This window comes from Chiloscyllium punctatum, chromosome 7 (assembly GCF_047496795.1).
Source record: "Chiloscyllium punctatum isolate Juve2018m chromosome 7, sChiPun1.3, whole genome shotgun sequence".
NCBI classification, from domain to species: Eukaryota; Metazoa; Chordata; class Chondrichthyes; order Orectolobiformes; family Hemiscylliidae; genus Chiloscyllium; species Chiloscyllium punctatum.
In genome coordinates this window covers 111,706,942-111,730,854 of record NC_092745.1, presented here as the reverse complement: position 1 = coordinate 111,730,854, position 23,913 = coordinate 111,706,942, and the positions used below count along the sequence as shown (strand labels likewise).

At 39.7% G+C, this 23,913-nt stretch overlaps 1 protein-coding gene across 2 annotated transcripts in view; it reads left to right on the top strand.

Moving 5' to 3' along the window:
* ptbp2a (polypyrimidine tract binding protein 2a) overlaps nucleotides 1-23,913 on the top strand; it is a 75,861-nt gene that overhangs the window by 44,216 nt on the left and 7,732 nt on the right. For both annotated transcript variants that reach the window (XM_072574604.1, XM_072574602.1), the window contains exons 8-10: nucleotides 6,900-7,095; nucleotides 20,564-20,644; nucleotides 21,831-21,937. In XM_072574604.1, coding sequence (XP_072430705.1) covers nucleotides 6,900-7,095; nucleotides 20,564-20,644; nucleotides 21,831-21,937 — 384 coding nt within the window. The remainder of the gene's footprint in view (nucleotides 1-6,899; nucleotides 7,096-20,563; nucleotides 20,645-21,830; nucleotides 21,938-23,913) is intronic.

The following is a 23,913-nucleotide window of genomic DNA, read 5'->3' as shown; positions in this document are numbered from 1 at the left end:
TTATTTTTTGGCTTCTATTTTTGGAATAGACTTTGTTTTGTTTAGCTTTCCTTGCTGGGAAGGGAGGAGCTGAGGCATAATAGGTAGCTGGGGACAAGAAACAAACAGCAAAGTAGTAGTAAAAAAGAAATTTCTTCTACAGGAAGCATGCACAGTTGGGATACAGCGATTTTGAGATAGAAACCTTCAGTTTATCAAGAACTGTCTCGTACAGACTCAAATCCAAGATTGAAACTGAACCTAGTGGATTTAGTAGTAGAGATGAGGAGGAACAATAGAGTTAGAGGAAGTAGTTCATTTAATATGTAATAGAGGAACCTCCATTATCTGAAGGACATACGTGGGCAGTATTTCAGTCGGTTAATCGAATGACTGATAGCGTAGTTTAGCCAAGCATCGGGACCTCTTGATCTTGCTGGATAATCCGATATTCCGATAACTGCTGGGTAATCAAAGTTCTTCTGTATCTGGAGTTGTTGGAATTATTGGAAAATGAGGTGAGAAGTACAAGCTTAGCAATGGCTACTAAGGTATGCAGTAATTGTTTTAATCAGCAGAAGGTCTTGATTTAAGAAAGCGTATTTGAGACAGCAGTGTTTTGAGGACCTTAATGGAATGGAGTATTTCATATGGACAATTAGAAATAAATGGGTGGGCTTTAAGAAAAGGTGGTCTTTGCAATTTATAAATAGTAGACTGGTATCTATGACTTGAGATTTGTCAAACATGCTGCACAAATTCAATTTTCGTTCTTGTATATACCTCTTCAATTTGCACAGGTTTTTGCATTCTGTCTCTTTTTGCTTTTTAAAGTGTGGTTTATTTGCTGTTTGTAATGGCTGTATATCTGTACGTTAACCATTTTATAACGTTCTGTATCAAATTGTAGTTTATATATTTCTTTTAAGATTTCCATAATTCTTGTTACGGTGACAAAAAAGGAATGACCGGCTGCAGAGTTTTAGTTGTGCTACTTGCAATTATTTGATTATCCAAATGCCTTTGGCTAATGTCAATTGTGTGACTACGTGATTATTAAGTCGAAAGGTCACAAGATGTTCTTTTAGCTTAGATTGTGGCAAAAAATGTTGTTTCCAAGTGCTATTTTTAAAACACCTGGCAATAACCTGTAGTCAATTTTGTCGGCTACAACCTTTCTAGTTAGGGACACAACTTCTGTAAGCTGCAAGGAGTGATCTGTCACCAACAATTCATGTCAGATGTGGTTTTAGTTCCTAGTGTGGCTGAAAGAAATTTTGAGGTGAATACCTGTCCCTATTTATTCCCTATTGCTATCAACACCCTTTCTGGGACTTTTCACTCCTCTTGGGACAAAAACGTTCTTGATTTGGTACATGGGATGCTATCTTTCGAGAATGCATTGGTTTAAAAATGATGCTTTTTTTAGTTTTGGGTTTGTTGTGTGTACCTTTTTCATACATGACTTCCAGAAATCCATTCTGGTTTGTCATAACAGTTCATGCAGTAAGTAAGTGTTAAGGCTTTGGGGTTAAGTGAAAAGCTACCCATGTGTGGGGGATTATTTTTGGACTTCCATGCTGCCATTGCACGTGCTATTCCCATGGTCAGACAACCATGTAGTCACTTGATCAATCTTTCTTTCTGTGCACTGTTGTATTGTCGCAACTGTAGTAAGTGATATGTGCCTGAATTTAGGAAATGAAAATAGGAACAGAATTTCAAAATTGGAGGCTCACACCAAATTGAAGTATAAACATTTCATGAAGACTGATGAAATGAAATGGTGTTAATTTCATTTTTAGCTGGAAAACTAAGCTTTTATACTCGGGATATCTGTGTCGAAATGGAATAATGGAGAAAAGGATATTGGGTTGAGAATTGAATCAGACTGCTGAGTTAATTAGGTATATTTAAAATTTGTGATCAAGATGCATGTTGCTTTCCTCAGAGTAAGGATGGCTTAGTATTGACGTTGTGTAAAAAAAGCCATGTTTTTGAATCTGTATTCTCCCTAGCTACTGCTTCTGCCTTAAATTCAAAGGAGGATAGAAACTCATTTAGTTTTTTGAGCCCGTGGTATTTTAAGAAGATATCCGTATGTGAGTCATGTGTCTGCAAAGGTTTTAAGCAAAATTAATAAAATTTATATCCTTCAAACATTTAAAGCTAATTTAATTGAGCTTGGAAAATTATTTTCAGGAACCACATAAAATAGCTTGTAATTGGTACATATGTTGCTTACAACTCTCAAGGCTCTGGGAAAATGTCCATTGCATCATTTTCTCTTGCTCAAGTTAAAACCATTTTTCACACTATCACTTAATGTACCCTCATTAAATGCAGCCCTCTGAAGAAGGGTCACTGGACTCTATGATTTTGCTTTCCCTCCACAGGTGCTGCCAAATGTGCTGAGTTTCTCCAATCTCAATTTCTGCTTTAGTCTAAGATGAGGATTGTTTCAGAAATGATTCTGAAATGTTTGATCTCTTCTAAACTCGTTGCTTATTTCCTTATAGGACACATGAAAAACATGAACTAACATCATTCATTTCCTTTCAAACATCTCAGGAGCATGATGTCTAGCTCTTATAATACCAAATAGCTTATGTACTGTAAGCTTCCATAAGCTTGCTTGTAATATTTGTTAGAGAATGAATTTTGGCTGGGATTATCTGCAAATTCCTCTACTTTTCAAATGTTGTCTTGTGATTTCTTTTTGGGCCCATGAATAGGTAGTGCTGCTTATCTAAAAGAGACCACTTCTGACATTGCAATATTCCTGAAGTGCTTGTCTCAATTATGCTATTACATTAGACTTGGGTGCAAAATCTTCACTTAATAAATTTTTACTCGCTGGAGACTTGGTGGAAAGCATTTAAAAAGAAAGGGTCATACAGAAAATGATAACGATGTGTGATTGTCATTATGGAGTTTGGTATTCTTTCACAGGTTTAGCTCTGATTTTGTGGATATTGCATCATCAAAACAAAAATCCATATTTCATTGCAGTTTACTGTAAAGCACTGAGGTATTTTAGTGACGTACAATGTCATTTAAATAGATTAAAAGGTATTTGCCTTAAAATAGAATTCAAAGACTACTTTGCATTTATTCCTTTTGAAGCATGGGTAATGTGGTCAGATTTGCACTTGCGTGAATTAGTTGAAGGAAAGAACAGGTTATTGAAAGGGATTTGAGATTGAATAAAGGTGCTTTGGAGGGAACAGCCCTGTCTCGATGTTTAAAGCAGGGGAAGGTTTGACAATATTGCGTTGGAAGTGTATGAAAGATACAGGTTGATTGTTGGGCATGGAAGTGAAAACCAGGGAAATCCTGCCATAAATTCGAGGGGTTGGGGTGAAAACTGCAGTGCAGTAGATATTGAGTGCCCTACCATCCAAGGGAGATCAAAGTTGAGGAAAAATGATGCCCTCTAGAATGATTTAGTATGAAAGGTTGCATCAGCAAAACAGCTGCAAAAGAGATGGCGAAACTGAGAGAATGGAATGGGTTCTTTGCAGGAAGTAGAGTGTGAAGACGTATGGTCAAGGTAGCTGTGGGACACTCGAGGCTTACATTGGGAATATTGTTAACCAGAAATGGAAGCGTCAGTTGAGGAATGATGGACATTCTTCAAGTAATAGTGGTTCTAAAGGGAAATAAGGTCAGTAAAAGTTTTTAGGGTTAGAATAACAAATGGAATCCATAAAGTCATCAACGTACTATTTTTCAAAAAATGTGGTGAAGGACGTGGGCCTTGAATATAACTAGGCAAAAGAATGTTGTCTACAGCCCTACAAAAGACAGACATTGCTGTGACCCATGTTCGTATCAATGGCAGCTCCTTTTATTGAGTAAATGAGTGGAGTCAGAAGTTCTTTTATTTTAAGAAATTCAACCAACCAATAGAGGATGATGTCAGTTGGTTTTCAGACAGGGAAGGATATGTTGAGATGATGCTTGGACCAAACTCATCTCAGAAGTTAATAATCTGCTTTGAGGTATTCCTAGCATAATTTCAAAGTTTACAGATGACGAAAAGTGCACAAGTGTAGCAGAAAAAAAGGAGGGATACTAAAGTGTTTCAATGGGACATAGATTTATGAAAGGGGCACGTGTCGTGGATTCAGAACAGTATGAAGTGAAGAAGTTTGGTAGGACAAATGAGACACTATGAACTAGCTGATTAAAATTCTCGAAGGGGTGTAGGGTATATATGAATGCAAATCTTTGAGTTGGGAGGAAACAGTGAAAAGTGCCATTGAAATGAATGGCCAGTTTATTTTAATTAAACAAATAAAATAAAACCGACTAAAAGTTGTACTAAATCTTCAGTACATGCTTCTTGGACTCATTTGGAGTATGGTGTTACATTCTGGACACCATATTTTAAGGAAGATCTAAAGGTCTTCAAGAGGATATAGAAATGCTTGTTCAGAATAGAACAAAGTGTTGAAGGGCATGTGGTGTTCACAGTCTGGAAAAGGTTGAGTTGAGTTCCTCAAAATGGGGAAGGTTGAGATTTAATAGAGATGTTCAAAATAATCAGTGGTTCTGATCAAATGAGAAGGAAATACTTCCATTGACTTTTGGTGCAGAATCAAGATGATTGTTTAAAAGAATTAGAAGTGTATGGAATTGTTTTATTTGGGTTGTGATCTTACTAAATTGGTGTCAGAAATAGATTGAGTACTATATAAAAGTGAATAGAATAAAGACTTTGAAGTAAAAGAATTGCAGTGTTATGGGGGGTTGAGCAATCAGGTAGCACTGTCAAACAGCTGGTACAGACAAGATGATCCAAATGGTTCTGATTTTGTAGCAATTTTATGAATACTCATCCAATGTTACTTCTGTTTCGTTGTCAACCGTGGTCAAAATTTTTTTAGGGCTACTTTTTCAGTTTCAAGGGCTACCTATTCATTCTCACTGAACCACTAATGAGATGATGATGTCATGTAGCAGTGTCTTCTGTATTAGTGTGCATGTTTTGTTTTATTCACTTATGGGATGTGTGCTAAGCATTTTCCCCATCACCTTGCCCAGAAAGCAGATGAGTCAACGATGTTGCTGTCGGTTTGGCGCTGTATGTAGGCCAGACCAAACGGAGGTAGCAGCTTTCCTTACTAAAAAGCCATCACCTGAACCAGATGAGTGTGTGTTTGTTTGGTAATCAACGGTCAACATTTGAATTAAAATAACAAAGTCTAGTTTTTAAATTGACTTTAAATTTCACAATCTACCATGGTGGGATTTGAACCCATGTGTGGTGTTTTAGCCTTCTGTACTGGATTATTAGTCTGGTGTTGGTACCACTGTCAAAATTTCTTTATTTGAATTTTCGCTAAAGCATGATAAGTGGTTAGTATGCTGAATTGTCCACTCTCCATTTGAATTTAAAGCCACAACATACAGGAAAGATTTTGTCTCCTGGGCACCACTTAAGTTGGTACATCATAATGGATGAAAGTTAGTCTTTTACCAGTAACTGGCATACTTCTACATTGGGCACATCATCACATCATCATAGAATGGTTAGAATACAGCAGAGTTGTTTCACTTGCACATGCTTAAAGCTAGAGCATTTTAAAAAGGCAGTAATATTTAGTTGCTTTATTTTCCCTGTCTGTCTCATTTAAATTTAACTATTGACAATGTTCATTATTATAAAACTACACTTTTTCAAATATTTCTTAATTTATTCCAACCTAAGCTGGAAGTTAGATATTATTTTCAAGGCATTAGGAGATGAGACCTGCAGGTGCTGAAGATTGGGGTTGTGTGTCATGTTGGAAAAGCATCCAAGGAGCAGGACTATTGACGTTTTAAGGCATAAGCCCTTTGTCAGGAATGAGCCTTGTGGGCCGGGGGGCTGAGAGCACCTCTAATGTCACTATCCGTTTCACCTGATGTGTTCTCCTCTACTTTGGAGAGACTGGACACCAACTTGTGGATCGTTTCACAGAACACCTCTGGACAGTCACATCCACCAACCCCACTGTCCTGTGGCTGAACACTTCAACTCCCTCTTCCATTCTGCCAAGGGCATGCAGATCCTGGGACTCCTGTATCGACAAACCCTTACTATCGACGCCTGGAGGAAGAACTCCTCATCTTCCACCCTAGGACCCTGCAACCATGTGGGATTAATTTAGATTTCACCAGTTTCCTCATTCCCTCTCTTTTCCACCCAAACCTACCCAGGAGACAAGCAGCCCATGGGTGGTGCCTTGCCATTTTGCTCCAAATCAATGGGGTGACATGTCTGTAGCTATCCATGCAAATGGCCAGTTGGTAACTTGAATGTTACTATCATGCATTTAGGGATCTTATGTCTCCTATACTTCCAGTTTCTGTTTGGTTTGTCTCGACATGCTGTTATCAGGCCCTTCTGCTTACCCCATCCCCAACCCCATAATCTGTGTGTTCTCTCTGACTTTGCAATCTACGTAGTATAGTGTTTAATAAAGCTTTAGGAAGAGAAGTTGGAGGGTGGAATGTGCAATTGATTTGCATATTAATGACGTGGTCTCCCCTTACCAGCATATTGATGACACTGACAGGCTGTGTTAAAATGTTCCACACTGGCAATTATCCATGGTGTGTCATAGCAAAGCACCATTTACTCGTGATCATTTACTTGTACAATCGCAGTCTATGCTGGAAGTAATTAATTGTGGGACATTGAAGCAATATCCTATGACATTTCAATGGGGATACTTCATTTTGATTTTTTTTCACATAACTTATCAAAGTGAAGTTTTTATCTTTAAAAGGCAGTATTGCGTAATCATAATTAAAGTTACAAAATAATTGTTAAAGATACAGTAGATTTTTGTGTCCATCTGGCCTTTGTGTTCAAGTATGTGCGTACTTCTAGTTTTTCATCTACTGAATAACCTTTTTGATCTTTACAGGCTCTGGATGGTCAGAATATTTATAATGCTTGCTGTACCCTCAGGATTGATTTTTCAAAATTGGTGAATTTGAATGTAAAATACAACAATGATAAAAGTCGTGATTACACCCGTCCAGATCTTCCTTCAGGAGATGGCCAGTCATCAATGGATCCTGCCATTGCTGCAGCATTTGCAAAGGAGAGCTCCCTTCTTGGTAGGATGCAACCTAATAATGTTCACTTGGATTTCCTTCAGTGTATAACTTGTCCAAGATACATTTAAGTACAAATAACACCCTTTCTGAATCCCATTTTCAAGCTAGAGCTCCATAATTTTAACTTTATATTTCAAGTTAATCTCCAATTCACTATCACTAGTATTTGTATTAATGAAACATCTGTTCAGGCTGGTTGCTTTGATAGCAAACACAAGTTGCTCACAGTGAGATTTATAATTGGTTGGCTTATCTAGAAATGTTTTCACAACTAAGATCAAGTTGTATTTCCTATAGCAATATTAGACTTGGGTAATACAGTCTATCCATTTTACCTTGCTGGTAGCATTAAATGATACCATTGCTTTTTGATGGAAATGTTGCAGCTAATAAACATCTGAGAAAATTGTTGTCATCCCCTTCCTAAATATTTTTTAAGTTAACCTAGCCTTGCAAGCGTCTGTTCTGTCAAGTCTCCTAAGGATCTTTCATATTTCTATAAGATCACTTCTTCCTCTTAAACTCTAAGATAATATATATTTATGACTTGAAGGAGGAATGTAAAAGTACTCTAGCCAAGTTTGGATGATCCAAAAGTAAATGGGAAGGCAAGTGTTGATTTGTGATGCTGTGTGTAGAAGGTTATAGATTAAGCAAGTGGGCAAAAATCTGACCACTGGAATATATTGGTAAATGTGAGATTATGTACTTTAGTGGGAAGAATAGAGGAGCTGAATATTACTCAAATGGAGAAAACTATGGCACAGAAGGATTTGTGAGTCCTTGTGCACGAAACACCATGCTTGCATCAAAGTTCAGGTAATAAGATAAACAAAATGTTTCTTATTTCAAAGGGAGTATGGAAATAGTGAGATCCTTCAAAAATTATATAGCTGGAATATTGAGCAGTTCTGATACCTTTTTCCTTCCCCATTCATTCATGGGAGGTGGCCACGGGGGCCTGGTCAGCATTTATTGCCTGTCCCAAGTGTCCTTGAGAAGGTGATAGTGAACCATTGCAGTCAGTAAGCCCACAATGCCTTTAAGGGAGGGAGTTATAGGATTTTGATCCAGTGGCAATAAAGGAATGGTTATATATTTCCATTTCAGGATAGTAAGTGGCTTAGAGGGCAACTTGGAATTGGTGGTGTTCCCATGTATCTACTAATCTAGTCCTTAGATGGAAGTGGTTGTGTGTTTGGAAGGTGCTCTCTCAGGATCTTTTGAATTTTTGAAGCGCATCTTGTAGATAGTGCTCCACCACTGCTCACTAGTAGTGTGTAAGTGGATGCTTGTGATTGTGGTGCCAATCAAGCAGACTTGCTTGTCCTGGATGATGTCAAACTTGTTGGAGCTGAACACATCTAGGCAAGTAGGGAGTATTCCATCACACTCCTATCTTCTTATCGTAGATAGAGGATAGATTCTGGGGAGCATGAAAGTGAGTTATTTGCTGAAGTACTTCGCGTCACTGACTTGCTATTGTAGCCTTTATTTATATGGCAAGTCCAGTTGAGTTTCTGGTCAGTGTTATCCCTAGGATCCCATTGAATGTCATGAGTGGTGGTTAGACTATCTCTTATTGGCAATGATCATTGCCTGGCATTTGTGTGGGGTGAATGTTACTTGCCATTTGTCAACTCCAGTGTGGAAATTGTTCAGATCTAGTTACATTTGAATGGGGACTGCTTCAGTATTTGAGGATTCACAAATTGAGCTGAACATTGTGCGATTTCTGACCTTGTGATGGAGGGAACATCGTTGTTAAAGTGTCTGAAGATAGGTCTAGGGCACTACCCTAAGGAACTCCTGAGAAGACTGACCACCTCCAATAATCTCAACCATCTTCCTTTTGTGGTCGGCATGATTCAACCAGTGGAGTGTTTGCCAACAGTACCCAGTTTTGCTGGGGCTCCTTTTGATGCTACACTCCATTGGGTGTGCCTCTATGTTGAGGGCTGTCATTCTGACTCCACCTCTGAAATCCTGTGCTTTTTGTCCATGTTGAAACCAAGGCTGTTATGAGGTCAAGCAGGATGCCCTGGTCGATCCCAGACTGGGTATCAGTGAGCAGGTTATTGCTCAGCGGGTGCTGCTTGATAACATTGATGACATATATTCTGTCTCTATTGATGATTGATTGATAGACTGACATAATTAGCTGGATTGGCTTAGTCCTTTTTTGTGTACAGGACGTAACTGGAAAATCTTCCATATTATTAGGTAGATGCTAGTATTGTAACTCTGTTTAAGAACTTCACTAAGGGAGCAACAAATTCTGGAGCACGTGTCTTGAGTATTATCACTGGACTGTTATCAGGGTCCAAAGCCTTTGCAATATCTAATGCCACCGACCATTTCTTGATTATTGTGAATTCGATTGGCTGAAGACTGGTATCTTCAGTGGACCCTAGCATAAGAGGAGATTGAGAGAGATCATCCACTCTCACTTCTGACTGAAGATTGCAAATTTATCATGCCTGTTTTTTTTCTCCCTATTGTGCTGGGCTCCCTCTGAGGATGGGGATACTTGTAAAGCAGCCTGCTATAGTCAGTTTAATTATCCACCATCATTCATGACTAGCAGGAGCACAGAGCTTAGATCTAGTCCATTGGTTATGGAATTGCTTAGCTCTGTCTATCACTTACTACTTATGCTATTTGGCATCTTTTTAAGGAAAGATGTGCTGGTGTTAGTTGCGATCCTGTCTATGATCCTTGGGATGGAAGGACCTCTTATGAGGAGAGGTTGAATAGGTTGGGCCTGTGTTTGGAATTTAGAAGAATGAGAATGACCTTTTTAAATCATAAGACGCTGGGGGATTTGACAGAGTTGGCATGGAGAACATGTATTTCTCCTTGTGGGAGTAGCTAAGAACTGAGGGAAACTACTTGTCTACTAAGGATGAGGAAGAAATGCGATTCCACTTCCCATGGTTAAATTTTTAAAAATATCAGATCCTGATATCCTTCTGTACTAAGGTGTTTTGCAGTATCCATTCAAATATTATGCTGCTTTTCTAGTCTCCCAAAGTGAATAATTCATATTGTCTGTCTTATATTCAGTCTGGCAATTATTTTATCCATGCCGTTAACCTGTTTGTATCCTGTTGCAGACTTGCTTTTGTCCTTTTCATGTAATAATCACCTGCCTGTCTCTTGTATGGTTACATCAAAGTTTACAAAAAGCCCTTTCATTCGTTGATATCATTGTAAATAGCCCCAGCATTGATCCCTGTGCCAGTCGACATTGTCAGTGAAAAAGTAACCCATTTGTAGGCAACCAGTTCTGTAACTGTTCTCTTGTTTCTCCCCTGCACCCCCCACCTTCCAACTCTCTTCATCCCCTTACACAAAAAAAATTAGCTTTAGTTTAATATTTGATGTGCCACCTTGTCAAGTTCCTCTGAAAATCTAATTACACCACATCTACAAGATCCCTCTTTTATTTTGCTGTTACTTCCTCAGAGTTCTAATTATAGGGAGGGCAAGTGACTGAGGTGTTAGTGAGGGACTGCTTTGGGACCAGTGACCATAATTCTATTAGTTTTACAGTCATTATGGGAAAGGGTAGGCCAGGTCCACAACTTGAGTTCTAAATTGGGGCATAGCCAAGTTTGATGTTATTAGTCAAACTTTTTTAAAAGTTGATTTGGGGCAGGTTGTTCACAGGTAAAAGGACATCTGTCTTTCAAAAGACAGATAAGAGTTCAAGGATAGTATGTTCCTGTTTGGTGTGAAGGACAAGGCTGAAAGGAGTAGGGAACATTTTAGATGACTAGAGATATTGAGGCACTGGTCAAAAAAGAGATCTCAGGTATAGAGACAGCTGAGACCAAGTGAATCTCTTGGAATTTTGGAGGTGTAGGAGTACATTTGAAGAGGGAGATCAGATAGTCTAAAAGGGGACCCAGGATCCAGAGATTCTAAAAATGTTTTTTTAAAAGGGCAAAAGCATAACTAGGGAGAGAATAGAGTGCCTTAATGATCAATTAGGCAACCATTACACAACTGAAGGTGCTGGCGCTTTTTAAACGCCACTAAATTCCTGGGACAAGATCAAGTGTATTGCAGCACATTGTGAGAAGCTGGGGGAGAAATTACTGTACACCTGGCAGAGATATTTGTATCATTGAAAGCCATCGTGGGGTACCAGAAGACTGAAATGTGGCTAATGTTATGTCATTGCTTTTAAGAAAGGCTGCAAGGAAAAGCCAGGGAATGACACGCACACTGGTGAGCCCAGTGCCAGTGGTGGGTAAGTTGTTGGAAGAGATTCTAGCATTTGGAAAAGCAAGGACTGATTAGGGATGATCAGCATGACTTTGTTGTGGGAAATTGTTTTTCAAAATTGAGAGTTTTTTTTAAAAGAGGTAACCAAGGAGATAAAAGTACAATGGTAGACATCTACATGGACTTAAACATTTACCACACAGGTACAGGCTCTTTTGGCCCTCCAAAAGGGCCTGTGCTGATCCAGATCCTCTATCTAAACCTGTCTCCCATTTTCTCAGTATCTGCATCCTGCCCATGCATGTATCTGTCTAGATATGTCTTAAATTATGCTAATGAGCCTGCCTCTACCACCTCTGCTGGCAGTGTTCCAGGCACCCACAACCGTCTGCATAAAGAGCTTTCCACACATCTCTCTTTTTTTTAAACTTTCCCCTCTCACCTTGAACTCATGACCACTTGTCATTGAGCCCCCATTCTGGGGCAGGGGGGAAAGATGCTTGCTATCCACCCTGCCTATACCTATCATGATTTTGTAGGCCTCAATCAGGTCACCCCTCAACCTCTATCTTTCTAGTGAAAGTAATCCTGATCTATTCAACCTCTCTTCATAACTAGTGCCCTCCATACCAGGCAATGTCCTGGTGAACCTTCTGTGTCCTCTACAAAGCATCCACATCCTTTTGGTAATGTGGCAACCAGAACTGTATGCAGTATTCCAAACGTGGTCAAACCAAAGCCCTGTACAATTGTAGACCTGCCAACTCTTGAACTCAATACACTGTCCAATGAAGGAAAGCATGCCATATGCGTTGACTACTATTAACCTGCATTGCCACTTTCAGGGTACAATGGACCTGAACACCCAGATCTCTCTGTACATCAATTTTCCCCAGGGCTTTTCCATTTACTGAGCTGAAACTGTCGCTGGAAAAGCACAGCAGGTCAGGCAGCATCCAAAGAGCAGGAGAATCGACGTTTTGGGCATGAGCCCTTCTTCAGGAATCTGAAGAAGGGCTCATGCCTGAAATGTCGATTCTCCTGCTCCTTGGATGCTGCCTGACCTGCTGTGCTTTTCCAGCGACACAGTTTTAGCTCTGATCTCCAGCATCTGCAGTCCTCACTTTCTCCTTTTCCATTTACTGTAAAGCTTGCTCTTGAATTGAATCTTTCAAAATGCATCCCCTTGCATCTGCCCACATTGAACTCCATCTACCATTTCTCATTCGACACTCCAATCAATTTATATTCTGTACTCTCGGACAGTCCCCTTCACTAAGATTGGTGAAATAGCAGATAGTGTCATCTGCAAACTTGCTAATTAGACCACCTGGACCTTTCTTCAGATTTATGTATATCACAAACAACAGTGCTCCAAGCACTGATCCCTGTGGAACACCACTGGTCACAATTCTCCATTTTGAGAAACTCCTTTCCACTACTACTGTCTCCTGCTGCCCAGTTAGTTCTGTCCATCTAGCTAGTACACCCTGGGACCCCCTGCAACTTCACTTTCTCAATCAGCCTATCATGGGGAACCTTCTCAAATGCTTTACTGAAGTCCATGTATATGACATCTACAGTCCTTCCCTCATCAATCAACTTTGTCACTTCCTCAAAGAATTCTATTAAGTTGTTAAGGCGTGACCTTCCCTGCACAAAACCATGATGCTTTTAACTGCTAAGCCTATTTTCTTCCAAATAGCAATAGATCCTATCCCTTAATATCTTCTCCAGCAGTTTCCTTGCTGCTGACTTCAGGCTCAGTTGTGTAATTACCTGGATTATCCCTGCAACCCTCCTTTAAACAAGGGGGCAATGTTAGCAATTCTCTAGTTCTCTGGGACCTTAGCTGTGTTCAAGGATGCTGCACAGATATCTGTTAAGGCCCCAGCTATTTCTTCTCTTGCTTCCCTCAGTAACCTGGGATAGATCCCATCTGGACCAGGGGACTTGTCCACCTTTTAATGCCTTTTAGCATACCTAATGCTTCCTCCCTCATTATGCTGACTTGACCTAGAGTAATCAAACATTTAACCCTAACCTCAACATCCATCACGTCCCCTCCTTGGTGAAAACTGATGCACAGTACTCATTTAAGAATCTCACCCATTTTCTCTGACTCCATAACTTTCCTTCTTTGTCCTTGAGTGGGCCAACCCTTTAGTTACTCTCTTGCTCCTTTATACATGAATAAAAGGCTTTGGGATTTCTCTTAACCCTGTTTGCTAAAGATATTTCATGGCCTCTTTTTTTTTTTTTAGCCCTCTTAATTCCTCGTTTCAGATTGGTCCTATATTCCTGATATTCTTACAAAGCTTTGTCTGTCTTTGGTCGCCTAGACCTTGTGTATGTTTCCATTTTCATCTTAGCTGGTCTCTCAATTTCACCTGTCATCCATGGTTCCCTAAGCTCGCCATACCTATCCATCATTTTCACAGGGGCACATCTGTCCAGCATTATAATCAACCTGTCTTTAAAAGCCTTCCAAACATGAAATGTGGATTTACCTTCAAATAGCTGCTCCCAATCCACGTTCCCCAGGTCTTGCCAAATTTTGCTAAAGTTGGCTGCTTTTCTTCTCTCCTCTTCTCTTCTCTCTTTCTCTTCTTCCTCCTCCTCCCCCCCCCCCCCCCTCCAAAAATTTAGCACTTTTCCTTTAGGACCACCCTCATCTTTGTCCATGAGTATTCTAAGACTTACAGAATTGTGATCATTGTTCCCAAAGCTATTCCCTCCTGAAATTTTAACCACCTGGCTGGCCCCTTCCCGATTTTGGATTATTTATGTATTGCTCTATAAAACACTCCTGGATGCTCCTACAAATTCTGCTCTATCTTGACCTCAAACACCAAATGAATCCAAGTCCATGTTGAAAATTAAAATCCCCTATCATCACCACCCTGTTGGTCCTACATCTTTCTATAATCTGTTTACATGTTTGTACTTCTACCTCACGATCGCTGTTGCTAAGCCTGAAGTACAGCCTCAACGTTGTTACTGCGCCCATATTGCCTCACAGCTAGAGTCCTCCATAATGCCCTCCTTTAGCACAGCTGTGATATCCTCTGACCAGTAACGCAACCCCCCCCCCCCCACCCCCCACCACCACCACCCTCTATTCCACCTGAAATATTGATATCCTGGGATATTTATTTGCCAATCACTCCCTTCCCTCAACCAAGTCTCAGAAATAACATCATACTGCCAGGCACTAATCCAAGCCCTAAGTTCATCCGCCTTACCTACTACACTTCTGGCATTAAAACAATTGCACCTTAGACTACCAGTCAGTTTGTGCTCTTCATCTGCTCCCTACCTACTCAGACCCCTAGCGTGACCTAAGGGGAAGATTTAGTTCCTTACAGGCTTTAGTTACTACCTCCTTACTGTCCACTAACCTTATGTGGCCCTTTAACAAGATTCTGCATGTTAGACTGGTTAGTAAGGTTAGATCACATGGAATTCAGGAAGAGCTAGCCAATTGGATACAAAATTGGCTTGAAGGTATGAGACAGAGGATAGCTTAGGTTGCTCAGCCTGGAGGCCTGTGATCAGCGGTGTTCTGGATCTACTGTTCATCATTTATATAAAACTATTTGGATGAGAATGAGGCATGATCAGTAAGTTTGTGGATGGCAACAATATTGGCAGAACAGTGGACAGTGAAGGTTACCTCTGAATGCAGTCTTAATCAACTGGGCTAGTGGGCTGAGGAATGGCAAATGGAGTTTCATTGAGGTAAATGCAAAGTGTTACATTTTGCTAAGACAAACCAGAGCAGTGCTTGCACAGTTAATGGTAGAGCCCTGGGCAGTATGGAACAATGAGACTTGAGGGTGCAGTTACATAGTTCCTTGAAAGTAGTGTCACAGGTACAGAGGGTGGTGAACGTGGTGTTTGTCATGCTTGCCCTCATCTGTCAGAGCATAGAGTACAGAAGCTTGGATGTCATGTTATAGCTTGTACAGCATATTGATAAGGCCACATTTTGGAGTACAGCATACAATTTTAGTTGCCTTGCTGTAGGAGGGATGTTATTAAACTGAAAAGGGTGTCAAAAGATTTACAGGGATATTACCAAGGCTGGAGAGTATAAGAAGCTGTGTAGGTATTTGTTTTTTCTCTGGAGTGTAGGTGGTTGAGGGGTGACCTTTTATCGAATCACAAGCAACATAGATAAGGTGAATAGCCAAGGTCTCATCCTCCATGTAAGGGAATCCAAAACTAGAGGGCATAGGTTTAAGGTGAGAGGGGAAAGATTTTTAAAATGGACGTGAGGGGCAACTTTTTCTCTCTGGGTGGTGTGTACATGGAACAATATACCAGAAGAATTAGTAGAGGCAAGTACACTTACAACGTCTGAGACTCTTGGACAGATATGTCGATAGGAAAGGTTTAAGAGGGATATAGGGTGAACACAGGCAAATGACACTAGTTTTGTTTAGGAAGCCTGGTTGGCATGGACAAGTTGGGCCAAAGGATGTGTTTTCATGCTGGATGACTCAATCGGTCAAAGCACAATCTCCCTTTCAAACAGTCATTTGACTGTATTGACACTTCTTTCTTGTCCTGCTGTACAATTCTTAATAATTGAATGAACTTGCAAAACAAGTGCAGAACATGTTGTTTAGTCCCTTTTTGGCCTCCCCTGTTATACAATTCTTCTCGTCTCCTCTGCTATTTGATAAGATCATGGCTGATCTGTTTCAAATTCCAAATTCCTATTTAATCCTGATATCTAGAGTCCCCAAGTAATGGACTTGCCAACAAGAAGAACTATCCCTTGTGCATCTACCTTTTCAAGACCATTGAGGATCTTACATAATGAAATTCCTCCTTGCTCTTTTAAACTTCAGTGGAAACAAGCCTGGGCTGCACAGCCTATCCTCATAACACACACCATTCATTCCAGTTATCAGTCTGAAACCTCTGAAAGATCTCCAACCCATTTGCATCCATTCTTTAGACCAAAACTGCACAATTTGGGGATGATCTCACCTATATCCCTCTAAATGAAATATAATACCCATTGGGGCAGCACGGTGTCTAGCAGTGCTGCCTCACAGCTTCAGGGACCCATGTTCGATTCCTGCCTCGGGTGACTGTGGAGTTTGCACATTCCCACTGTGTCTGTAGGTTTCCTTCCACAATCCAAAGATATGCAGGTTAGGTGAATTGACCATGTTAAATTGCCCATTGTGTTAGTGCATTAGTCAGAGGGAAATGGGGCTGAGTGGGTTACTCTTCGGAGGGTCGGTGTGGACTTGTTGTTTCCACACTGTTGCTAATCTAATATAATCTAATATCTTTGAGTTACCCCATAATAGGGGATAGCAACCTGTTAGCCATACTAATTTTGTGACTCACTTGAAACTTCATTTATAGCTACAGTTCACAATTCTGCTTTGGTTCTCTGCTTTAGCACTCGCTTTTTTTAAAATCTTCCTGCTAAAGTGAATAACTTGGATGAGGGCAGGCTAGGCAGAATTGAGTGGTGAAGAGAAAGAAAAAGACCTTCAAGGTGATTTAGGCAGGTTGCATGAGTAGACCGATATGAAAAGTGCCGTACAATGTGGTTGTGTGAAGTCCTCCTTTTTGTTTTGTTTTATAAACAATAGGAAGGCAGAGCATTATTTAAATGGTAGGTTGGAAAATATTGATGCACCAACAGACTTGGGTGTCCATTCACAAAGTATGTAGCTGCAGCAAGCAGTTAAGGATATTGTATCTTGGCCTTCATTTGAAAGGGGATTTGAGTAGAGGAGCAAGAATGTTTTGGAACAGAATCTTAATACTCTTGAAATATTTTGCACAGTCTTAGTTGTTTTATCTTTCAAAACAAATGAACTGCTGTATGGCAAGTGCAATGAAGTTTCGCCAGCATGATCTCTGTGAAAGCAAGTATGTTGTATATGGAGAGATTGGGTCATTCAGATCTGTATTTGAGAATTTGGAAGAATGAAGGGTTTGGTTTGAAAAGTGTATAATTCTGATACTACTGGACAGACCGGATGCAGGGTTGTGGCTAGAACAACATTCTCTAATTATAGAATTTTGGACTGATGGGAGAGGCTTCTTCACTGGTGACCCAGTGGAAATTTTAACGTAGTGGAGACCAAATTACTGAATATATTCAAGAAAAAATGTAGATGCATTTTTTTTTACTGTGGTCTACCATGTCTGGCTAACCTGGTTCATTTATTTAAAGATTTGGATGAATATATTTTAGAAATCACTTAATGTGCTTTTCTGACTAGAAAAGTTCATAGAATCATCAAACCACAGCAGTTTGGGAGGAAGCCATTTGACCCTCTGAAGAGCATCCCACCCAACCTTCCATCACACCTGTAATGTGTATTTTCTGTTGCACTTGAGTGTAAAGTAATACTTGATGATAGACCTGAATTGTTGAGATTCTTGGATTAACACTTGAATTTTTGCATTCTTTTTATTCTGTTCTGTTCCATCCTTTGACTTTTTTTAAAAAAAAGAGATTGATAGTACATCAAGGCATATTGACTTGTATATGCTGACATATGCTGGTTGCTGAATTAGGCATGGTTGACATTGAATGCAAATATAAAATTCAGCAGTGTAGACCAGATCGATAATTTTTCCCCTTGATGGTGGGATCAGTAACCAGAAAGCAGGATGTTGGTAGGGGATGTGAGGAAATTGCTTAAAGTTGCACAACTCTCTGGCTTGACCTGAGAGCTCTTCATTTTACCAAGGTGCTTTCTCTGAATTAATTCCTCAAACTAAAGGAACAACAATGAATGAGGGAATTATAGTCTGTTAGTTTCTAACTGATGTCAGGTGCAGTCCTTTTAGCATTAAGTACATTTCTAAAACCTTTGTTGTAGCGCAGTGAGTCTGGAAGCTGTGGTTCAAGTCCTACCTCTCAAGATTTATGTCATAAGACATTTGGACAAGTTTTTTTTTAAATAGCAGTTTAAAAGGGATCCTGACTAAAAAATGAGCATATTGAAATAGGGCACGAAAAAATGAATTATGAGATCACAAGGAAAATGGTGGTTTAAAGTTAGTTACAAAGCTGACAGAAACTGAGTGGTCTGCCCAGAATCATATTGGGATCAGTATTCATTGTTTAAATGATCTGGCTTGGAATTGGGGCATAATTTCAAAATTTGGACAACATCAAATTGTTTTGATTAATAAAAGATTTCTACAATAAAATATAGAAAGACATTACTCAAGGAAAGTTACCTCTAATTACAATGGGATCTTGATCAGATGAGCCGTTGGACTGAGTAGTAGATGGAGTTTAATTTAGATAAATGTGAGGTGATTCATTTTGGTAAAGTAAATCTTAGCAGGACCTATACACTTAGTGGTGAGGTCCTATGGAGTGTTGGAGTGCAGGTTCATAGCTCCTTTTGAAAGTAGAGTCGCAGGTAGATAGGATAGTGAATTGGTATGCTTTGCTTCATCGGTCAGTATTGAGTACAGGAGCTAGGAGGTCATGTTGTGACTGTACAGGACATTGGTTAGGCCACTTTTGGAATATTGCATGCAATTCTGGTGTCCTTCCTATTGGAAGGATGTTGTGAAGCTTGAAAGGGTTCAGAAAAGATATTACAAGGATGTTGCCAGGCTTGGAGGATTTGAGCTATAGGGAGAGTTTGAATGAGCTGGGCTGTTTTCCCGGAGCATCAGCGGCTGAGGGGTGACCTTGATTGGTTTGGGATATCTAGTCAGCGTGATTTATACCTCTACTCCATTTACCTAACTTTGATCCATATTCCTTAATCTAATAAAGGGGATAAAATACACCCTTATCTAATAAAAAGCTCTCAATCTCATTTTAAAAATTCAATCTACTACATATTAGTTTCTACAATTATCTTTATTTCCGATTTTAAGTGTTAGCTTTGGGTTTGCATTGATTTTTCTGAAGGGTCGTGATGATTCCCATTTATAATTTATTCTGTTAATTGTATGTAGATTTAGAGATTTCATATTTGTGATTGAGTAATCAACCACATGAGCTATGTCTTTGAAGTTTGTCTTGTTTTTTTAAAAAATATCTTGGACAAGGGCATTAGGTTGTATAACGTTTTCTCAAGAAAATCATTTGAGGCCAGCAGTACAGTTGCGTACAAAAGAACCAGATGCATTTCTAAGGGAAAGTCAAATTGAGGCTTATAGTGAAACCTATATACAAGAATAAAACTTAAAAGGTCAACGACAAACAAGGTTACCTCTGAGTACAATGGGACCTTGGTCAAATGGGCCGAGGATGCAGTTTAATTTAGATAATTTGAGGTGTTACCTTTTGGTAGGGCAATTCAGGGCAGGACTTGTACACTTAATGATAAGATCCTGGAGAGTGGTGTTGAACAAAGAAACCTTGGGGTGCAGGTTCATAGTTCCTTGAAAGTGGCGTTAAGACAGGATTGTAAAGAGGCCATATGGTATGCTTGCCTTCACTGGTCAGTGTTTTGAGTATAGGAGTTGGGAGGTCATGTAGCTGTACAAGACATCGGTTAGGCCACTTTTGGAATACTGTGCAATTTTGGTGTCCCTACTATAAGGGCGATGTTGTGAATCTTGAAAGTGCTCAAAAAAGATTTACGAGGGTGTTGGTAGGATTGGAGGGTTTCTGCTATAGGCAGAGGCTGAATACGCTGGGCTATTTTCCCTAGTGTGTTGGAGTTTGGGGGGGGGGGGGGGGGGGTGACCTTTTTGGAAGCTTTTTATAAAATCATGAATGGTCTGGATAGGTTGAATAGCCAGGTCTCTTTCCCCCAGAGTAGAGTAATCCACAACCTAGAAGTTATAGGTTTAAGCTGAGTGAGGAAACATTTAAAAGGGATCTAAGGGACAACCTTTTCATGCAGAGGGTGGTGCATGTATGGAACAAGCTGCCAGAAGAGGTGCAGGAGGCTGATGCACATCCAGATGCCTTTTAAGTGTTAAATGTATATGAATAGGAAAAATTTGGGGGGATGTGGCCAAATGCTGGCAATTGGGACTAGATTAGTTTAGGATACCTGATCACTATCAATGAATTGAACGAAGGGTCTGTTTTGGTCATCTGTGACTGTTTCCATTTGAAACAGATCTGTGCATTACATGTTTGTATTGACCTACAGTTACTACTATAATGACATGAATGTGCTAATTTTTAAATTAATTGAGTAAAGATTACAAGCATCTGGACTGTATAAGCAAATTGAGGTGATTTTTCTTTTTGCCTTCCATTTTTCAGGTACTCCAGCAGGAATGATGTCCAGTCCATACAGTGGAGGCTCTGGGTTCCCAACCTCATTAAGCTTTGCACAGACTGCAGGTTGGCATTGCATTAATAATTTTGCTAAGTAAATTGGACCTGCATTTCACCCAAGGTATTAAACCAAATTCTTGGACAGCACCTTTGAAATCCATCCAAAATACCACTAGATACAGGTAGCAGATAAATGGGAGCAGTACTACCTGCAAATTCTCTCCAGGCCACTCACCATCCTGACTTGGAAATATAACTCTGTTCCTTCAGTATTGCTGTTTTTGCAGTATAGCCGATAGGTAAGGTTGATGTAACACTGTTTAATCCGTAGAAAATTAACCCTTTTCCAGTTTACTTGCGTATTTCATCATGTAATTTTGGATTTGTGGGATTGGAATTTCAGATGTTTGTACTGAACAGTATTTAGGATTGCAAAACATCATAGTATGTGGATAAGATGGCATCCAGCTTCCTGAATGGGTTAATTATGCCGAAACAACAGTTATCTCAACTTGTTGAAATCTACTGATAACTTTCTAAGCACAGCACTGCTAAAATTCTGCATACATATTTTTAAATTCCAGTTGTTTATACAGGTCACTTATCGGAGGAAATTTGTATTACTGACATTTTATCTCATTAATTGTTAGGAACTAAACTTGTTGTATGAGGTGTTGATTAGTGGAGAGAGGATGCTGGATGATCATACTGTCTTTGCAGGGATTAACTTGTGATTTTGAGGAAATTTGTGAGTAGCCCTATTGTCACCATTCAATTTAACTTTTTTTGTTAATGTTCACTTTTATTGCCATCAGTTTCTCTTAACCCACCATGACTGGGAACAGAAGCTCATTTATGAACTGAAGTTTCACAATTACCACTTAATCTCTCCTGTGTGGTCTTAAGTACTGAAAATCATGAATGAGTAAACATGGATGGTCTTATTTGCTTCTGAGAACTTTAGTGACCAGCCTCACCCAGCCCAGTCCACACTCTTCATTATACAAATTGCCACTTGCAGTAGAAATTCTACCAAGTTTCAGTAACCTACCTTTGGGGCCACTGGTGCCAACTCCAGCAATCCAGTAGCCATTTCTTGTGAATCAGAAAGTGGCTCTACAATTCTGCTGTTAGCTCAGTAAACTTGTCTTCAGTCTCTAGTCAGGACAGAACCCCTATATTGTATGGGATGTTTACTTCCAGTAACTAGTATTAATTTTATTTTGATGATGTATTTGATCTTCTCTTGTAGCTGTTCCAGGATCCCTGAGCCCGTTGGCTATGCCTGGGCGTGTAGCAATGTCTGGAGTTGCTTCTGCCAACCACAGTGTTCTTCTGGTTAGCAATCTGAATGACGAGGTAATAATTTATTTCTTTCAACAATCTTTTGCTTCATACTTATGTTCAAAGTATGTTGATTTCATTAAATTGTTCTAACATTTGTTTGTCTTCCTTATCCAGTGTCTTGTTGCACTGTATATGTGTATATTTCATGTTCTACTGGCTAAGAAACAAAATTTCTATGATCAAATAAATTACTGGCATTGATGAATGTTGTTAACAATAACAAGTGCAGGTGGAAAATAATGCCAATAAGGTGGGGGTTTTGGGTCCAGTTGTCTACATGATATTAATAAAGTCTGTCGGTTCAGATTGCTATTTTGGAAATAATCTTAGCAATTATGAAAGGTATGCCTCAAATGTAGTCTCAACTTTCATACTTAACCTGTAATTTTGTGCCTAGATGATTGGTGGAGTACTTTTCAAAATTCATGCAATTGATGAGTTATTAAGTAGCTCACTTTGTTATTAAGTGGAGAGTGAATTGTTTTCTGATTCATTGTCTTCTTTAGTGCTAGTTTCAACGTTAATGATCTTGAAAAAGCTGAGGGCATTGACTATAAGAAAAGTCACGGGCTTAAAAAAAAAACCCAGCTTTATACTGCAAGCATATCCAAGAACCAGCTATATCTCAAACTGTCCCGAAACAACAGCTACGCTAAAAGGACTCTGGAAAATTGCCCAATTATGTCCTGTCTGCAAAAAGAAGGATCAATCTAATTTGCTCAGCTGCCATCCCATCACTGTTCTCCATCACCAAAGTGACAGTTATCTTTGACTGTATGTAATGTCAAATGTACTTAACAGTAATCTGCACACTGACACACACCAGGTTCTAGCTTGGCTGCCGTCCTAATTTATGGCCTTGATCCAAATGTAGACAAAGAGCTAAATTCCAGGGATGAGGTGACTGACCATGAAGTCGAGCATGTGGTGCTGGCAAAGCAGAGCAGGTCAGGCAGTATCTGAGGAGCAGGAGAATCCGCTTTAAGAGCATAAGCCCTTCATCAGGAATCTCATTGAAATCAAGCCAGCTTATTGACCAAGTGAGATGAAATGGAACCAAAGCAGAATTGAAGTCAGTGGAAAGTAAAATTCTCCACAGGTTGGAATCTAACCTAGCACAGGAAGCTGGCTGTGGTTGATGGAGGCCAATCATCTCAACTTGAGGATTATCTCTAAAGTGTTTCTCAGGAAAGTGTCTTAGGTTCAATCATCATCAGCTGCTCAGTCAGTTTCCCTCCAACTTAAATTCAGGAGTGGAGATATTAGTATTTGCAGTGTTCAGTACCATTTATAAATCCTCAAATACTGATCTAATTTGTGCTTGTATGCATTAAAACCTGGACACAATTGAAATGTAGGCTCAAAATTGACATGTGACTTTTCATGCAACACTAATCCTAGGCAATGACTATGAACAAGCAAAAAAAAGTCTAGTCATCTGCCCTTTGACATTCAAACTATTGCTGAGTCCCTACTGTTGAATCCTCAAGTTACCATTGACCAGGAACTGATGTGGATCTGCCATATAAATACTGAAGTACAAGTTCTGTAGCATGCAAGTTATCTGACTTCCCAAGGATTGTCTTCCTCCAGCAAGCCACAAGTCAGGAAAGTGATAACTCACTTCGCCTTGGCTGGACGAATGCACCTCGACACTCGGTCCGACACATACTGGCAAAGACAAAGCGGCCCACTTGACTACATCCTATTGACTTAAATATTCACTCCATGAAATGTAGAAATGTATTCCATTTACAAAATGCCTAATAGCAATTCGCCAAGCTTCCTTTTACACCTCTATCAAATCTGCATTCCCCACCTTTTTTGAAGTATGAAGGCAGCAGATGTATGGGAATACTGCCATGCAGATGTCGGTTATCCTCCCATTTCAACTTGGAACTGTATGTGCATTCTTAATTGCATTGCTGTAGGTTCAAGCAGCATTTATTGCACCTATGTCAGGTGGACTGCAGAGGTTGAAAAAGATG